This window comes from Anopheles arabiensis, chromosome 2 (assembly GCF_016920715.1).
Source record: "Anopheles arabiensis isolate DONGOLA chromosome 2, AaraD3, whole genome shotgun sequence".
NCBI classification, from domain to species: domain Eukaryota; kingdom Metazoa; phylum Arthropoda; class Insecta; order Diptera; family Culicidae; genus Anopheles; species Anopheles arabiensis.
Genome location: NC_053517.1, coordinates 78508209 through 78528222, shown reverse-complemented (window position 1 = coordinate 78528222; position 20014 = coordinate 78508209). Strand labels below are relative to the sequence as shown.

General features: G+C 45.8%; 1 protein-coding gene and 1 long non-coding RNA gene across 5 annotated transcripts in view; one reads left to right on the top strand and one right to left on the bottom strand.

Annotated features, from left to right (window-relative positions):
- The window catches only part of LOC120893569 (breast cancer anti-estrogen resistance protein 1), a 125900-nt gene that overhangs the window by 7460 nt on the left and 98426 nt on the right, over nucleotides 1–20014 (top strand). The window contains exon 2 of one of the 2 annotated variants that reach the window (XM_040295544.1): nucleotides 1835–2309. In XM_040295544.1, the coding sequence (XP_040151478.1) occupies nucleotides 1980–2309 (330 nt within the window). In that variant the 5' untranslated portion in view covers nucleotides 1835–1979. The remainder of the gene's footprint in view (nucleotides 1–1834; nucleotides 2310–20014) is intronic. The other variant, XM_040295545.1, reaches the window with a different exon arrangement.
- Nucleotides 14080–15369, bottom strand: LOC120893580. 3 transcript variants are annotated; one of them, XR_005738143.1, is made up of 4 exons: nucleotides 15249–15369; nucleotides 15013–15162; nucleotides 14285–14941; nucleotides 14080–14196 (listed from the first exon to the last, which is right to left on the bottom strand). It is a non-coding gene; the product is annotated as an uncharacterized LOC120893580 (long non-coding RNA). The 3 variants fall into 3 exon arrangements; XR_005738141.1 differs by having other exon boundaries at nucleotides 14080–14941; XR_005738142.1 differs by having other exon boundaries at nucleotides 14080–14941; nucleotides 15017–15162; nucleotides 15249–15368.

Genomic DNA, 20014 nt, shown 5'->3' with positions numbered 1-20014 from the left:
CCGGCATCATTTTCGTCCTACGTTCATCCGAGCGCTGGCCAATTCATGCGCTGACGTTTTACCGGCACCTGTACTTCCAAACGGTACCTATACACGAAGGTCCTGTTCGGCTTACGATGAAACAGATTGCGTATTCTGCAGCCGGCACGAGACCGACCGGCCATTTCCCCTTCCATCCCCCATTGCCCAAACCACCTGTTATGGATCGCCGTACCCCGGGGCCTCCATTGACGTCATGGGCAACGCGACCAGACAATTTGGGGGAAAGCTAAACTGAGCTGAACACATCGGCCCAAGCAAACGCCACTGCTAACTGGTAAAGTTTTCTACTTGCAGCTCTGTGAAGCGAATGAATGAAAATGAATCCCCTACTCGCGCCCATTTTCCAAGTGGAAAATGGATGATGCGGCGGTTTGCAGGGAAATGCGAACGAAATTACCCGAACGCCCCGGTGTGCACACCACAACCAGACGACGACGACGAGGATGATGACGAACAAGCGAGAACCGGTAATCAACAGAGAGCGAGAGAGAGAGAGAGAGAGAGATAGAGACAGAGAGCGAGCGCGATATGACGACCTACTCCACTGTTGTGATGCTTTGGCCTCCCGCTCTGGCAAGGATAACGCTGAGGTGGGACAGGATCTCTTTGTTATCTCGTGACACCGAGCATTCCGGGTGCGCTTTTGTGAATACGCTTTTCCTCGCTGTGTCCTCCGGTCCGCAGACAAATGCAACCGTTTTTGCGGTGCTGCAGAATTGTTTGCTGCTGGTGCCATCGGTGGTGTGTGTAATTCGTTTAGTTCCTAGAGTTCCGCTCAGGGGCTTACTCCAGGGGTAAGACGGGTCCGACAGACCAGACTGGGGGCAGACGGAGTGCGGCGTTCCAATTGTTTATGTCACGCCGTTCGCTGTGTGTCCTCGGGCGTCATATTCCTGGCCAGATCCAGTAGCGATAGGGGCAGTGCGCGTGTGACAAACTTTTCCGCCATTACCGGCTTTCGGCCGGACGGAATTGGTGTTGTGATTTTCTATCCGCTTGCAAAAAAAACCCCAACCGGAACACACAGTGTCTGAGTTTGGAATCCCTTTTTGCTTTGCTTTCAACTTTGGTATGGTGTAGAACGTAACCCATCACACGGGCGAAGCGAAAGCAGCATTTTCCGAAACCCGAACGACGACGACACACTTGTGTGTTTGTGTGCGAGTGTTCCGAGCACTGGTGGCCTTTCTCGGCATACTGTACTGCTGGGTTGGCTGCTGGCTCGTTCTCATCCTAGTGTACTGCCGGAGTCTGGCAAGAAGTTCCAATCGGTGTGCAGTGTTGTTCCGAGTTTGCCCTTTTTAAGCGGGAAGGGGGAGTGGGGAAGGGTTTTGGTTCTACACAAACAGGCTGTGTGCGCTCGTGTGTGTGCGTACAGGCGCGCATTTTCATTCGGAACAACGACGACAGTTTTCACGGTCCTTTCTCGCGGGGCTCGGGCGGTTCTGTGTGCTAGCGATAGATTTGTACCGGACCAGGCAGGCATTATTGTATCGCTGGGTATGTGTGTGGATCGGTGGAAATCGCTGCCAAAATACTCCCCAGCAGGGAACAGGTGCAATTGATTTCTTGTTCGCGTGGGATAGGGCAGGGCCTAGGTCCTCAGGCTGTACTGTTCCCGTTCTTCTCGGTGCGTTGTGGCCAGGGAATACTCTTTACGTTCGCTCGGTTTAGTGCGTATGAGTGAGTGTGTGTGTGTGTGTGCGTGCCGGGATTCGGGTGTCCGTTTGTAGTAAGGTGTGTTCGGGCGCTATTTTGGCGTCCATGTTCTTCTCTCCCGTCGACTGTGTAGCGTGTACGTACGAATTTGTTGCGAATTTACTCAATTATGTAATCATCTGTTGAACGGTGTGAATACGAAGTAGGCCACGAAATTGAACGGTGTTGCGTTAACGCGAGTGATACACACACATTGGTGGGCAATTTCCACCCCCGAAATGGATCAGCCCGCCGCATCGCTAACCGGCAGCGTGTTTCCGGTACGCCCTTCGCTGGATCATTTGCTCGCAATGGGAGAGGATGACGACGATGACGATGAGGTTGAAGGTACCTGTGAGGAAGAGATGCAGAAGAAGCCGGATCTTGTTCCCGTTGCAGTGCCGGACCGTTGCTCACCCGTTCTCGAAACAGTTCCCGAGCAGGAAGCTGACGGAGAGGAACCGGCGGCTGCCGCGGATGAGGAGGATGACGATGATGGTGCGTCAGAAATGACGGAACTTCAGCAGCTACCGGACACGCAACAGACTGTCGGCGCGGCAAAGGAACAGGTAAGTAACGAACACGTCACATATCCTCCTCTTTGAGATTGATTTTCCTTCTGCTAAGCCAAAGGAGAGCTTTAAAAAGCTCCTTTTCCATCTTGTGATTGAAGCCTAATTCTGATATTCTTTTAGCGGTGCTAGAAAGTGCAAAATCAGGGTTCGTGCTCGTGCAACAGTTTAAAGCGTATCCTCTTTGGACCCATCAGCATCCCACTCGGCGGCTTCACCCCATAAAAAATCGGCCAAATACCACACAATAGTCCCCGGAAGTGGGTTGGGTGTTCCCTTTTACCGATTTTGTCGAAAAGAAAATCGATCCGTGCAAAACCGAGGTCGAAACAGAGCACCGAACCGAACACCGGGGGTGTAGTTGTGTGTCTGTCGGTGTGGAAATCATACAGCAAAAAGACTGTTAGAACACGACCGGTTCACTGCTTTTGCACCACCAGTGAACTGCCATATTGCGGCGAAAAGTAAAGTACTATAGGAGAAAGAACACTTCCTACCCAGCACGACGGAGCGCCTGGGAAAAAGCTTGGGAAAATTGCTTTTCGGTTGCAGTTGGCAAAAGCGAAGCGAACTATCACGAGTATGATGCTGTGTGAATACCCTCGGCCATATAGTGGAAAGTTAGTTCCGTTGCCGGTTATTTTCCGAATCAACCCTACCGGCCGCCCTTTCCTTCCGTGCTTGGTTTTTGGGCTTGAATTAAGTATGAGGGTGAGTTGGATTATCAAGCATGGTTTACTTTTCGGAGAGAGAGAGCGCACATAGCGCACGGGAGCGCATGGCGCTACGGAATATGAAATGTGGCTCCTCTCGTGGCAACGGACCTGCTGGTGGTGTTGGCATGGAATGCGGCGGTATGGAAACCATTAAAGTAATATCGAGTGGCGTTCTCTTTGCCGTTCCGTCACATTTTTCCGCAAGCTTTAAGGGTTTACCAGTTTACACGCAGCGGCGCCCCGGAGGATGACTTCCGGCTTTTGTGCGTTCGGAGGAAGTAACTAACGATGAGTGGCTTTTATGTGCTCGCCCCTCCCGATGTATAGCTAGTAGCGGTGGCCGTTCTATGTAATCAAGGATTAAACCATCCCGAAAGGTGCACCAAGGTATCTTACCAAGTCACCCCACCGGTCAGGTGACAAGAACGTAGCAAGGTGTGCGAAAAGGCGAAGGCGTCCGTTTTTATCTCACGGACCCGTCGTGTCTCATCGGATAATCTGGCAATCTATGCAATGGCGCGCCGTTTGTGTTGGGCTGCCGCACCGAGAAGCGCCCGGGTATCATCATAATAACAAGTTTCTTGTATCACTAGCGCTTGTGGAAAGCGGTAATGAAGTAATCCACTTTTTTATTTTATTTCAGTTGTCTCGCTTTTCCCTCGAGCACTGTACGGGTCTAATCCGTCCCTAAAAGACCAGTTCGGAGTGACAGTAGTCTTATCAATGGGCGAGGGTATTAATCTCCTTTGGCTTTCAAGCCAGAGTGCCTTATCGTGTGACTGGAGCACAATTTTTCTTGATTGTGGAGAATCTTTTCCAGAAAATGGTGGATGATAAATGTCCAAGAGGGGCGACAATTTGTCGAAGGAAGTCTTGTGTGATAATGCTGATCAGGTTATGAAGAAACAGTATCAGAGTGGATCATATTTAATGACTCTCAACCGGCAACTACGAAAGAGATTATTACATACTCTGATAATTTGGTTTGATGATACAGGTTTTTATGTAAAATTTTCATAACGTTTCATTATTTATGTTTCAGTATTCCTATTCGTTTAGAAAAAACCTTAATCTAGCAGTTCAAAAGAGCCAACAACTCAAACCAAGCGAAAACCAATTATTGAAATCGAAAACCGTCATATTTCAAGATTCGTTTCACACGATTTGTTTACCCAGAGTTTACAACAAAAAAGCCAGCGTAAAAAGTAAATAAAAAAGCAGATCAACTTGGCGTGTTCCACCGTGGCAAGATAAGGTCCTCTGTGGCTAACACCACCAGCTCTCGAGCGTGAGGTCTTTTACCTTGCTGCACTTTTCCCTCTTCGACTGCATCTTTCGACTTCTCTTTTGCCTCCGGTGTTGCCGGGGTTTCGTTTGATCCGTGTCCGTGCGCCTTGGGTGTTTCTTTCTTCATTTTTTTTTACACGAGAAAGAATCACACTTTGGTTTAGCATTTGGTAAAACACGTGTTTGTTGCTGTTTGCTTTTAGTTGTCTTCGTCGCACCCACCCCAGCAATCGCAACCCGTAACACTCTCCCAGCTTAGATGACTCCGGGGTGAAGTTGACCAGGACCCTGGGGCTGACTGTGCGACGACGACGACGATGATGATGAAAACATAAAACCCCCTAAACCTGCTATCGAAGAGAAGCGATTGACAGTCGAACGTGTACCGATTTGGACAAGCATTATCGCACCTTTAGCCACCGATGGTGACGTGCCGTACACCTTTCCCGGTGCGTGGCAAGTGGGAAGGTGTCTCGATTGGGTTCGCTGTCCATTAGGGAAATGGAACTGCTGGCGGGCTGGATTGTATCGCTGTCACCAAATATTGACACATGTCGGTGACACTTTTTGGTCGGGTTTGAACTCTTTAAAAAAAAGCGTAACCTATTTGCTTTGATATTGAAACGATTTAAAACGTCCCGTTTTTTTTTTCTTTCACGCATTTTAGACCGACCACACCTAAGGAATGCTTTACGCTGGAAAAAAAGTAAAATGCAAACCAAACGAAATGAAGCACGAAGCGATGGAAGACTCGTATAAGCTCCCCTTCACCGTCTGCAAACAAGGAAGGGTGGGTCATACCCCCGGGCGGACCGACGACCAGACGGTTGAACACATGTAATTCACCAACTTGTTGATGCAGCGCAGCATATGTAGCAGCGGTAATGCACTTGTGTCCAGTGTCGTCGTTGGTGTGGAGTACTTACGGGGCCGGTGTTTCCCCGTACGCGCAACACCACAGTTTCGGCAAAGTTTGTGGAGAAAGTGAACAACCGTTTCCTGGAGCGGAACCCTTATCCCATCTCCTTCGGGAAAGGTGTTTTATGGCTTTCCATGTTTGCGCTGCCCCTGTCGAGACGCTCCAACTTTGCTCATAAAGTGTGCAGAGTCACATTGGAGGGTCATTGGAGCTATATGTACACATGCTCCAAGCTCGTGGAGTGTGTGCAAGCATTCCTAGCGTGTTTGAATTTTTGGAGCTTTTTTCCTGAGAAAGTTACAACGGATTGTACTGGAATGCTTACCTTTATCGAATTTCTATTTGTCTTCTGCCTGTGTGTAGCTTTGCTGTTGAATCTATTAACTCTCAGATAGGTTGTATTCGACACAAAAGTATTTTTAGTGTCCAAAATGTATAAATTGCAGACTGTTAACCCGTCAGGATGTTCTTTCGATTCGATTGCTAACCGTTTTTATCAATTCGTTCTAATGATTTATGGCTGGTTTTGTTGTGGGGACAATTGTGGACCCTTTAAGACCCTCATATGTCATATACTACCCGTTCACTGTCATATTTTTTATTATAACTTTTGGACATCCACTTTGTTCAAGGTCATTTTCTCATTTTCACGCTCTCTTTTAGAGAGCGTTTCTCTGGTTGATTTGTGACACACGTGTGACATTTTAACCGTGAAAATGCGTGGGCTTAATCGTCTGGCTCGAAGCGCTAGCGCACCGACAGCTTTAAGTTCAGAATTTATGTTAAAATTAGAATAACAATACGAAAGTGAAAGAAAGAGCAAACGATCGATTAAACGATCAATATGGATGGGGGCGGTGGATATGCGGTCGACGATCGAGTCAACGTGTGTGTCCCACTTGTAAGCTTATTTCAATTTAATTACCACAAGATTATGGCTATATGACACCCGTAAATATGACCGCTAACGAGTGAAAAAAGATGCTCCATTCGCCGCATTATAAAAGCATCAAGTGACAGTTTTTTTTCTCTCAATATTTTCCCTTTCCCTTTTCAGCGTGTGGTGAGTTACGGAGTCCCGAATGGAAATTGTGCGGCACGATTGAACTCGCGCCAAGATCGCCAAAGCAGCGCTGCCATTCCTACCAAAGCGCCCCCTTTCCTCCATTCCCCTTTTCATCTGGGCTCGATTGTTTTGCTTTTAGGGTGAAACGAGGGAATACGAAACGAGCCGCCTAAAGTTAGAGGCTCAAAATATTGGTGCATTTCCCAGAAAACCGCTTATTGTCGGTACAAGAATGGAATGTTGTTTACATCCTTTAGGGCTTTTCTTTCGCCGTTTTGAGGGCCTCTCTCTCTTACGCCGACACATGTTGCGCCTGTGTGTGCGGTAGGTTGACACCGCGTATTGCTTTTTTCGTTCTGTTCTCAGCTTATGTGTTTATTATTATGCATGCATGCATGTTTGGCGCGAACATCAAAAGCATGACGGTAATTCTAATTGTGATCACATGTTTACCGCGTGTGTTCGGGGTAAAGCAATCGGCGTGGGTTTTGTCGTTTGTGATTGATGTTTTTGGGGAACTTCATGGTAAGGTTTTGTGTTGAGGACGTAGAATACAAGTATTGTATTGAGGTGTATTTATTGGTTTCCAATAAGATTCTATAACAGTTGAATTGAATGAAAGGCGTTTCAATCGTTTATTAAAGAAAGCTTACCTTCTTCAAGCACGTCCATTGTCGATGGTCGTCCTAATTCGTTTTGCTAACCCTCAACTGAACGTTATTGTTATCAATATCATCAATCATCTTCGCTTCTATTTTATATTGCAGCTGCTTTTAATTAAATTCTGAGTCATAAGCACCACCACCGGTGAAGGTACTTCAAGACATCTCCAAAACAGAAGCCAATGGTTTCCACTTTTTTCCCCGGATACCTCTAGAGCGATAAAAATAAACGGCCAAACATAAGAAACGGTCGTGTGGCCCTCGCTAGGCTAGACAAAAGGAAAAGAGTCCCGCGAAAAGGGTAGAACGAAAGCGAAGCATATCGTGTTGTCTACAACTTGTTCTCGTTCTATTGTTATTGCAGCTCGTTAACTTCTCCAGTTCGATCGAGGAAAAAAGGGAAGACGGCTCTCGTCTATCGTCTGGCGAGCTGGGACTCACCGGACAAGTTGGTTGGCGCACGATAGAAAGTGTACGAAGAAAAGATAAGCGTCATCCAACATCGGCGGTCAACATCTCCTGTTCGAAGTGGAATGTCTCAAACTTTGTTGCTGGCGTTGTGTTTGTTGTGACGTTTTAGTAGACGCGACGGATGAAAATAGAGTTCAGAATGCGGTCCGTGAGAGTGTTGAATGATTTGAGCAACGATTCGCTTCGAGTGATATCGCATTCGATCGATAAGATGGCAACTCCACAAACCCCGGGTCGGATTGGATCGTGCTCACATAACCCCCTCGCATGGGGGTAACCCGTGTCCCTAGGCGACCTCCAACAGTTGTTTGATTGGTATCGCTTTTACCGCCGTCCCAAAAAAAACCAAGAGCGGAGGTCATATGCGATGCATGATGTTGACCCATTGCATCTTCCCCGGGCGGGTGGTTGGCTTCCATTGAGGCGCAGTGAACTTTCTTACCTGGTCGCCGGTTCGTGGTGCCCTTTAACCTCCACAGAAACTGGCCCCGTGCTGGCCGTATGTCTTCCGACATGCACGCGAAGAAGGGTTAAGTTTTTGGACATCTGGAATGCTCCAATCATCCAATTTCCATCGCGCACCATCGTCGACGACACCATTATCCACGGCTCCACGTGTCTGCATTATTTCTTCTCCACGTGTTCCACGTTTTCCTCTCCGCCCAACGGAGTCGGCGTGTGTTCTAGCAAAGGATGTGAGAAGTTTTTTCCTGCATGGTGCCGCCTGCGGGTTCCGTTTCGCTGACGGTTCGTTAGTGTCCATTCGGACTTGGAAAGTACCGCCCAACCGGAACGGGGCTTGGCGAAGTTTCTTTTCTTGTGCCGGTTGGCGCTGGACGTTCTTCCTGGCCTGTGTATGGCGTCTTCTCTCGTAGCTGTGCATGGAAGACACGTCGTGAGGCGCATTTCTGGTAACAGGAAAGGCTATAGGGAAATGGAATTTCAAATAGCATCACAAGGAGTTGTCCGGACGCTCTTTGACACTGTTCGCTGGTTTAGAAGTGATGTTAGTAGAGCGAGACGGGAAATGCCCTGCTCTTACACACGCCTTGCTATCTCTATAGTGATCATCTCTATGGTGAACCTGAATAACAGGTAAATTTTTTACTTTTCAATTTCTCAAATGTATCCCAGAGAGCACTAATTTTGAACGCCAGTAAATAGCGATATCACTAAATTATGTCATCGATTAAATGTGAATCGTTCTCAATACCCAAAATTACCTCACCAACGCTTTCCAGCAGTGTTTCGGCAAATTAAGAATTGTGATTACTGGAATGAGGAATACATTTAGCTACCGTTTCTGTTCTTCCCATCCTCTCGGTTGTGGAACTGATATTAAAATCCCTTCGTATCCTAGTGCCCTGTCTTACGTTCATATCGCAATCGCTAGCCGAGCTTTTCTAATTAACCCAAACGGCTAATTAAAACCGCCCCCTTATTTTCATTTAAAAGATCGCTTCTACAAAAGTCTTTCATTCTTACACCCAACCCAGCCCAACCGAACGAATGTATACCGACGTTTCGATTCCTCCTGCTAGTAAGAATCGTTGTTCCAGTTTCTTTGCCGACGTGAGAGCTCCGTCCGCTTCCCCACGACTCATTATCTACTTCTCTGCTCACCGATCGCTTGCAGGAATTGTTGTGCAAAGGAATGGGGAGCATTCTTTCAAATGATTGTAAAATGTGCAAAAGATATATACTGAAACAAAAAAGCGAAAAAAATGCTTGGAAGAATGACGTTATGACTAGCTGTAGATGTAAAGGAACGTGAATGAATGTTTTACATTATTCATCTTCCTCAGCATATAACATGCTTGCACCCGGGTTTATGCTTTCCGTTGCGGATTGTAAAGCGTATTTCTATTCCCTCCGTAGAGCAGTAAACAGTGTTTGGGGTTGGGATTCGGTTTTAGGTCAGCGAGGGTGAGCACTTTAATGCTCACCTTTAACCCTCTTGAAACGGTTGAGCTGTATAGAATTGGTGCCGGGTTTCTTGTAGACTTATTTCTGTTCATCAGGTGAATAATGAATGAGAATTATTCAAAATTCCATTGGTATTTCTTTTACCTTGCATTGTGTACTAAAATTGTACTAAAATACAAATGAAAAGCCAAGCCTCTTCTTGTTCATTACTCGGCACAACTTGGGGCGAGAGCTCCTGAAAGGCGGATAACACCTGCCGGATTTGTTGATTTGTTTGATTATCTATGTATCACTTTGGTCATCTTCTACGACAACGACGCCTTAGAACCGGGTTGTGTCCACCTACAGCAGCTAACAAGTGTCGCTACCCAAGCTGTTGACGAACGCTTGAGGTCAACTGTGTTCCATTTTGTCCCATCCTTTACGTGCTGTCTTTCGTCGTTTGTTGAACAAACAGATTATCATGCTCCTATTCAAGCGATAGCTGTGCCTGCAGCTTCCGTGCTTGGACTCTAGACCCTTGGGGGCACCATCCGCTTTACGGATAAGATCGATCTGATGGTGGTCTGTTTTCTAGAAATTCTGTTTACCATTAGCATCGCTCTACGAACTTCCAGGCTTTATTGGTACATTTTTTGTTGTGTGTTCGTCTCTCGCGCTCGGCCGATTCTTTTGATTATTTTTGGTCTTGCCGAGTTGAAGACGACGGGTGCTAATGAGCCTAAAATTAGCTCCATCTAATGAATTTATCCCCAGTGGCTTGGGATGCCGTAATAAAAGTCCGTTTCGGTTGAGAGTAACATTCGTGAGGTGTGTTTGTCCGTCCAGCCTAGGCTATTGCATGCAATGTGACTGTGTCATTTCGTAGCATATAAAGGATTTTCGATGGTCAAATTTGTCTTTTCTTTTGCACCGGATATTGAATTTGTCGCCAGTCAATTCCTAGCGTTAAACCAATTACAAGAAATCCTCCTTCAACTAAGCCTCTTCAGTATCTTCTTAATGCCAGCTTCACTATTTCACAAACTCCAACCGAACACTTTGCTGAAGTAGACGTTAGTTGTTTTTCTCGCGCAAACAAATTACCTCGAAGAGCTCGATAAAAACGACCAATAAAAATAAACCAACTCCAAAACGACAGCACGAGAATGATCGCAACAAGGAAACGAAAACAAAACAATCAAATATTATTGAACCTGTTACTGATACTCTCTCACGCTCTCGCTCTCTCTCGCTCTCTCTATCTCTCTCTCGCTCTCTCTCTCTGTCTACCGTAAACTTCGAGCAGAGGAAGCATCCAATTTTAATGCGCAAGTGAAGAAAAATTGATGTCGTAAAAGCGGGAATGCCCTGGCCTGCACGAAACCTGCACCACTGAACGAAAGCAAGAAGCACCGCGCATAAAAAGGTGTGGTGCAGTTGTAAGTCGTAACTTTCATTTATGCGTACTTTCTTCTCGCCGTAGGTAATTCAGCTCTGGAAGAAGATACTTCCATCTCCTGTTCAACGCCTTCCGCCAACAACCCTGTAGCGTGTGGCTATAGTTTCACTGTTTTGATTCCCAAGCAGTTCGGTAGTTCTTTTAGAGGGTGAACTCATCTTCTACCGACTGTTGTTGTCTGGCCGGTTGAGCCTTCGAGCCAGTATTAAATGAACCGATTACCCAAAGCAACGAAGACGAGCTCTCGAGTGTGTTGGATAAGAAGCATCATAGACCCGTTGGTCCGCGAGGAGATGGGGCTGTGATGCGCCGAAAGGTTTCGTCTGAAAATGGTAATTTTGCGTTGTTTAATACCATACAATTATTTCCAATTACGCGCCGTTTTCAGTGGTAGCAGTATCCTTGCCTCGGAACCTGGCGAAGAGAGTCTGAAAAAGAGCAGCCCAGTGTGCGAAGAAGCTGAAGCCGATTGTTGGGAAAAGGGCGTGATGAAGGTAATATACTTTCATCGCAGACCCATGTCCTTCCCACTGGCAACGCCAAGCTGTTGCTGCTCGACGTAGTCGTGATGCCATAGCCCTCTGGCAAGTTGACTGATCATATTGATTTGCGTCGTACGACCGGTCAGTCTTGTCAAGTGTCTGTGAGTTGAAATATGATGGCAGCAATCGGCGTTCAACGACATCCGGCTCGGTCCTGAGAAGGGGTGGTCTGTTCAGGGGTTTAAAATAGGCTGTAATTGTCCTTGGGAAAGGATAAACGGACAAAAGAGTGGATCGCCCACACTTCTACTGCTCGGCGAGGCCAGTGTAAGATAAATGAATCGAGGAGTAATTTTCACCGTACTCATACGATTAACCTGTGGGGTTGTATGTGAGTAGGAAAACAGATCATTTAAACTCATTTTTTATTCTCGCAACCCTTCTTTCCATCATGTTTAAGCTTTATAATGTGTTGAACTTTATCGACCCGCACTGTAACTGCGCGAAAAGGTGCGATAGATGCAACCCAGCTGATTGCGCGCACAAGAGGCACGCGCGCTCTGCCCAAGCTTGCATGAGATGAGATCAGAGCCCAGAAATAACTAAACGCTGCAACGCTCCTGCTCCGGTGGGTGATTTGCAAAAGCACGAGCAAAAGCTACGTCAGCTTCCTTAACGATCGACGATCACTGAACACCGCTGAGGGGAAACGGGTTCTCCTGGAACAGGTTCTGCAGAAATGGTGTGTGCGGCGGTGGTCACACGTTCTAAGCCTGCAAGTGTTTTTGCCTCGGAATCCACCGAGCCACGTTTGCTGCAGTCTCGCGCGGTAGCTTCCAAATTGCTGGCGATTGATCGCACGAGAAGGAGATGATTTAGTGTGATCGAGTTCTTATAGGGAATTTGCACCGACACAAGATGCTGCTGCCAAGTGATACAAGATAAGTCGACGATTTCTTTCCTCCCCTTTGGTATGCCCGTCCGTGCGAGAACGATCTTCGTGTGGCAATAGCGGCGCCGGCACTGCATCTTTTTAACACCATTTAGGGCGAAACTTCACTGGAAAGACACTGCACAGAAGGGTTGAAGGTGCATTTGAGGACGCTAGTAAAGGGGGTGGTATTTGAAAAATGCGGCGTATGCAAATGTGATGTGTGTTGCGAGTTCATTGAATGCAGATTACACATTGTGCTGGCTGGCTGGCTGGCTGGGTGCCTTGCCGGTTACCAACTTTGCATAATTGGCACCGATCGAACATGATCGATGGTTGTTGTGTGTGATTTGTTTGGTTTTGCACATATGGCGAGGATGTCCCACAATCTCGACGCGACATCAGGGTGTTGTTGCTGCTGCTGTTTCTTCATGCAAATCAACCGCTAAGCAAGGCGTGTTTCGATCAAGTGATCGAGAAAGTGACATTTGCTAATGATTCGGTGTAACATCGGGCGGGTTGTGGAAAATTGATGACACAACGTAAGTGCTGTGCAGCAGTAGAGGTGATGATCTCATGGTTGCTGGTGGTTAATGATGAGTGGCAGTTGGAAGTCGTTGGAAGTGGACAAGAGCAATTGCAGTGAAAACGAAAGGAATTGCTTTCTTGAATTAATTACAATAGTGATATGTTTGGAAGCGGAGAATAAGAATTACTAACTGTGTCTAGGACGTACTCGATTTGTCTTAAATGTTTGATTGTAGGTGTCCGAGGTTCGAAACATACTCAAACCATGTCTGGGAATGGGGGGCTATGTGGACATTTTCAACAATTGAATCAACACTCTTTTGAATTTATCACTAAACACTAATATTCTTACATTATCAGGAATTAACTAAGAAAATCAACAATCAATACTATCGCAAACATATTCACTTTGCACTTGGAACTGGAACTGTTGAAAGGCCCTATTAAAAATCTATCTTCACATAGATAAATAAGTTAATTTGCTGCCTAGTTTCTCCGTTCCAAACCTCAATCAGCTTCAATTTATTGGGAAGGAACAAGGAATGACTGCCAACATTATTATACATGACAAATAATGAAGGCCAGCTACTGTCGATAAATTATAGACGCTAGAAATTCCCCCGAATCGGGATACTGTAGTGCAGTTTTTCGAAAAACTAGCTTTAAGGATCATGGCTACGCGCAAGGACGAGTTACCTTCTCTTAGGCTTGGTGCCCTTTAATTTTCCCATAACCTCGTTCCATAAATCTTTCAAACCGACCGGCCGGCGGGTCAATACTCTGCCGGGGCCTCGCGCAGGGCGGGCGATGATGAAAATAAAGTATCAACAATCCCGCGTGTCCCGATGTTGCTGCGTGTCTTGTGCGCTTTCGATTCCTTCCTCAAGCGGGCGTTGAGGGCATTTCTGTTTTTCTTACCGCTCTACCCTTCTTGGGACTTTGGGCAAAGGGGGTTTGAATTTTGTATGATACCCCTCGCCCGAAATGAACAGACCGTATTTGTGTGTCTGTTTATTGGCCCCAAATGTTGTTTTTCTCCCCATTTGTTTTGGAATACTTTTCGGGAGTGATTGAATAAGACCTTGTTAGAGGTAAGAAAAAGGAAAGTCCGTCGAATCCTTCAGAGCGGCACAACAGCTTCGAAACATACAACAAAGGATAGGACAGCGAAAGATCTGGTTCTGTGTGTGCATCTCCATAATTTATGATAGTCCTTTTTCCCGGTCAACACCCGGCGGTAAAGCAGTAAGAGAAAAACAACGAAGACTAAATGCGACAGGTATTTGTTCTGGCTGAAATGGTTCGAGATTACCGTTCGGTTAAATCTATAGTCTAGTGATTCGGCGGGGCGCCAAATGGTCAGTGGTGAGGGAATACAGAGAAAATAGCGTAATTGAGGGGTTGACGTAATGATGGTTCCGATCCTGATTCATTGATTTATTGCCGAGCTAAGACCTGTGTTTGGAAGACGAAACAAACGTAACGTACCGAGTCAATCGATGATCGTTACTACCGTTTCGGGGGCGCAATGATACGGTCCTACCTGCTCCGACGATAGCCATCTCGCCAAGATGAGATTATTACGGCTCCTTGATATCGGGGACCGGGGGTCCATTAACAGATCGTCTCGTATTGCGTTTGCTTCCCTTTGATATCTACCTGAGGACGAAGGAAGCTTCCTCGTTGGTTTTGCTGATGCCGAAGAAGTGAGCAAAGCCCCGACTAAACGAATTGGGTGGCTGCCAGTGGGTAAAAGTGGTTCAGATTTCCGGTCACGAATCGCCTATTCCCACGCGACAATAATGTATTGGGGTGTGTGTGTTTCATACCTTAGGCTAGTTTCTCACAGATTAGGAAAGTTTTCTACGGGAGCTCGAGAGGGGAATGCTATACCATTGGGCTTATGCTCTGATAAAGCTAGTCAAAACAGGGACTTCATGTGAGGGAAAGATTATCCTTACCGTAATTTTCTCACACCAATTGACCACGGACACTGATCCGAAACCCCTCCGAAAAAATCACTGCCAACGTGCACACGGTGTCATGTGTGCTGATCGTTTCATCGGAAACCTATTTCTGGCATAATCGCTGAAGATCATGTTCCAGGTGTACAGCGCCGAAAGTGACCGCGGCCGCGGTATTTTGCACACGAACAAACTCGACACTCTTAACTCGACACACGGGTTTCGCGAAGGTTGACCTGAAAAAGAAGCGTTGATGTTTATGGCCTGGTATGCAATTTAAAACGTGCCTTTAGATGCGCTCTCCTACCTACCAACCGTAACAGTATTTAGCGTGGCGCTAGCTCGTTGATGCAGGAGGCAAGGGGCACCCGGGGGGTATTCGTGCATCGTTCAAAAGCAGTGACAGGACAGGACCAACGAATGAAGGAACTTTATTCATGATTCGTTCGCAGTTTCGCTAGGAATAGGAATGGTTATTGCTCAATCTGGCGCTCGGAATAGTAGTTGTAGTAGTAGCCGCTAAGTAGGGAAGGTTTATGTTACCGGCGCTTCCTAACCCACTGACCGTGTCGGAGATTCGTCTGGCACCAGCAGCATACACACAGCAGTGTTGCCTTCGTTCGATCTTGTCGCTCTGTGCGAAGTAGTAGACGGTGCGGTTGCCAGTGGTTGCACACACAACGAACGGCATTTGAAATTAATTATCCAGCCTTCTTGAATACAACGAAACGTCGTCCAGCGTGCGACGACAGTGGCGCCCGCCGTCTGTGTGCAGGCAGTAGATCGACCGAACGAATGATGACGTCGATTTGACGTATCGCCGTAAGGGAAAATGTCCATTTATGGTACAAATAGAGGTGTTTGGTGGTAGTTTGTGAAGCTGGAGGGCAGTGTACGAGTGTCTGTGTGTGTGTGTTTGTGGATTTGTGCTGCGATATCGGAGGGCTAAGTAGCTGCTAACCCGAGAAGGTAAGCCTGAAGAGAATACGAGGATAGTAGATTTGATAGGTTACGTTACGCGCTAGACGGTAGAGACTGCTTGGGTACATTAAACCGAGAGCGATTGTTTTTAAAAAGCAATCAGCAATTATAATGATTTAAAGCGTTTTGCTATTGAAAGGTAAATAGAGAGAGAGGAAGAGGGAGCAAACCCACCTCGAATCGATCTTCTGGTTAGCGCCAGTGGCCAATGAACTGTCTGTCAAAGCCCGCAGGCCAAACGTTAACCTTCAGCTGTGTGACGTCTCGTGGCATACTTTCGTACGAGGGGAGGTCTGTTTGTCCTGGCACAAGAAGGGCACACACACACTGTAATAGAATGTTTGCTTGCAAGAAACGATTGCCGTACTTATGTTGGTGGGGTGCGCCCAGAAAAGGGTATCGACTTCTCAACACTCATATGATGCTTATCGGATCAATTAGTGTAAATAAGAACCGCGGGAGCGCGCAGCAACACACCTTCCGAAAGTGTCGCAAATGGTGGCCGTGGGGGGAAGAGGCCATTCCAGCTGCCACGACGCTGAGCTGGTGAGTCATCGTCTTTGCGAACTGGCACGCAGATGGGTCTCCTCACCCGGGGGGAAGTGCATAATTTCCGCGAATTAGCTGCCGTCAGTGGCCGGTTTTTTATGCCGTTTAAGCTACGTACGGACGGTTCTAAGGGCGGCAGTTGACGATTGGAAGAAAGAAGGCGCCATCCGGTTGCCCTCCGTCAGGCCACTCGCACACAACAGTTGTGTGCATTCATGAACAAGCTTGTAGGGCAAAAAGGCGCTGGAAGTGACAAGCGTGATGGGACATGCTTCGGTGATGAATCATTTACTGCAAAGTAGGAGTAGTTTTAATCGATACTACCGGCGATAATATGTACTGTTGGGAGCAGTGCTGCAAAATGTCATGAGTATCACGAGATTTTCACCAACGAAAGCAATGAACATATCCGTGGTAGCTTGATGCTCATTGCTGATAGTCAAAAAAGTGCGTAATGACATGCTGAACACGACATGTGAATTTTTGAGTTCAACGCGATACTCTAACTGACAAGCTTAGCTTAATGCCGGCGCAAGCATAATCATGATTTTTTCTGGCTGTGGACAGTGCTGCCAAATGCCACTGTTTCAGTCATCAACACTCATGACTGAAACGAATCTCAAATCAGATCACGTACACAACTGAGATGATCAGTGACGATACTCAAACAGTTGGAGAATCAATCACATGCTTGGTGACATTTAGTTTAGCACCCAGCTTTTGATCACTCACTTGGTCACGACATTTTTGTCGGCGATAATCACGACATTCTTGGAATATACTTGGCGCGTGGGCTCTAGCAACAAAATGAGCATGCTTTCTTCCTCTATCTGTTTTGATTATTGGTCGGGTCAAACAGAGCGACAAAAAAAGGCTCATTTGGTTTCTTGGAACCACTTGCATGCACCGCATATCTCCCATGACCATCGCGATGATCACCGACTGAAAATGTAGCGTCCAAGTGATTGACCAAGAGTTGGTAGCACAAAATGTCACAAAGCATGTGATGGTCGCACCAACTGTTTGAGGCTCGCCTCTGATCATTACAGAAGAGCTCGTGACGCTGACATGATTTTGTTTCAGCCGGAATTTGTCATGACTATGTCAGTGCCATATTCCAGAACTGATCACAGTTAAAAAATGCCATGCCAGAGTGACTGACCAAGCGATGGTCGGAAACATGTCATGAGCATGTATTAGTCCCACCAACCGTTCTGAGTATCACCTATGATTATCATAATTGAGTACGTGACGCTGATATGAATTTTGTTTCAGTCAGATTTTTTTATGATATCGACAGTAACATTTTGCAGCACTGGTTGGGAGTATTGCTTAGTTGGATTTATTTATCAAAACATATTCAAACTGAGATTGTTGGATTATGGCCTTATTTCTTTGCTAAAATTTCGCCATGTTTACGGTCTTGTGTCAATATTATCTCTGTTCTGCTGTGGATCATCATCGCGGGGCCAATATTTCACTATTGTGTGATGATGATTACCTTAGGCCTTTGTGCCCCTTTCAAAATGGTAATAATTTTCCTTAACTCACCATGGGTTTATGATACTCTGCTTCACGACCACGCACGTGAAGGGTTTGTTTTCGGACAAGTCTGGCCCTCAGGGCGAACGAAACCCACAAACTCCTTTGGTATCGGTAGGTTGCCATGGAGAGCATTTTTATTTGTCTCGTAAGTGAAACTCCAATAGCCAAAGAAAAGGAGGAAGAAAACACTCGTCGATCAAGTCGTTTACCCGGGTCCGACTGATCGTAAATCAGCTACTTACAGTTTAATCACTTTCCATCTAAAAAAAGAAGGGACAACGAAAATCCATAAGCGTAAATTATCGGTTCGCGTTTATGCTGCTTTTACGCGACCATGACTTGTATGCGAAGCGGGCCAACCGGGTGTACGTGTAGCAGAGTGTTGTTGCGCACAACAGCAATGTGATCCGATGTGGTCCGAAAAAGGTATGGGATTTTATTTTCGGAAAAGCAAAGGAAAATGCTCCACCAAATCCAAGTGCTAAATCGCGAAGCACATTGGCCTCCCCGGGCGCAGTGTAGAACAGTGCGTTTTGGACGATAGCGCAACGGGTGTGGTTGGTGGTGGAAAGAGATAGAGGATCGTGGGCAGCAGAGGAAAATGGCTGAGACCCGGTTGACAACGCAGCAACTTTGGTGGATGATGAATGGTTCCGACTTTGGTACACACTTTTCCACGGATACGGTTCATGAAAGTTTAGTGTGGTGGATTAGGAAAAAAAGGAAATCATAAATTTTATTTGTTTCCTCCCGCGATCGATCGCAGGCATGATATTTGGAGGTTTATTTCTAGGTAGTGAGTTTGCCCATTTGATTGTCAGTAGCAACAAGACAAGACCGTTTAGAACTTATGTCTACGAATTTTCCATTTTTAGCTGAATTTGGCAAATGCTTGTTGCTTTCTATTTGCTTGATCCCAATTAATTATGTACGATCAATGTACGGCCGCTTGTGAATGCGAACATGGCGTCGTGTGCAGTACATTTTCACTATAATTTGCATGTCGATTGTTACTGCAATGCGCTGTTTCTTTAGATATCGATCGGGGAAGCTGTGCCAATCAGGCAATTTCATTCCTGTTCATTTACGTTGCTAAAATGATACCATTTTGAATGTAGGTCAACGATATTCAAACTATTTTTAATAAATAGATGTATGAATGAACATTTAATTACTGCTTATATAGCTGCTCACACTCACTAAACAGGAAAGGAAATCATCCATTTTAATGCTTTAATTCCACAAAGGACCCCTCGTTGCTCGTCAGCCGCCCAGAAGGACTACAAATTTAAATAAATTCCTGCACAGCCAGACAGGACATGATTTTGTATTGCAGCAGCACTATATGCTTCATAATGAAATACCTCTTGGTCGTCTCCTTTTTGCACATGATTGCTTTTGTTCTACTGTGCGGAATGGTATTTTGCAAAATTCTTCGTCACCTACCTGCATTTTGCTTCTCGTTCTGGGAATTTTAAACTTTCCTATCACGCTGTCTGTCTGTCTTGCTAGAGGGGGAAGTGTCTTTGGTGCATAGTTTGTAGGAGGAGGTATTTATGCTAGAATCATTTCACACCGGTACTATCATGGGAACATCGTTGCTGAAACGAAGTTTTGCTTTGAATCATAAAAATGTATGTGAAATATGGATATTAAGACTATTGTACATTAGAAACATAATCCAATTTGACACTAAATGACAATGAAGCATAAAGTATGTTATCTATTTTATAAGTCAAAAAGTATTTTCTAGTATTTACAACTCAATATTTTACAGAGTTGCTTGTAAGTAATCGAATTTTATTATTTTGTTTATTTGTTTATTTCTTCAACTTATATAAAGAGCGACAAAGTGTATATAACTAATCTAGGATTTATTCTAAAATGTTAATGGTTCTCTCAAGCCACGGCCTCTGCGAAAGATTACTCTTTTCGCAAGTACAAATCATACAAGGATTGTATACAATGCCATGTAGAGTATGTTTTAATTATTATTAGTACAGTGACTTCTTTACTGCCGAACGTCTCTACCATTTCATTTGTTTATCATGTGTTTGTATAGTATGCCATGCCCTAAGTCATCGATCGAACTGCCATCCTTTTGTTAAACTGCTACTCAACTTTCATAGACAAAGTTAAGCACAACACTTGACGATGGCACTCGTTTGCTTGGTTTGACTGGTTGACTGGCAAATTGATAACAAACGAACAAACTCTCAAACCCTTTAGCAAAA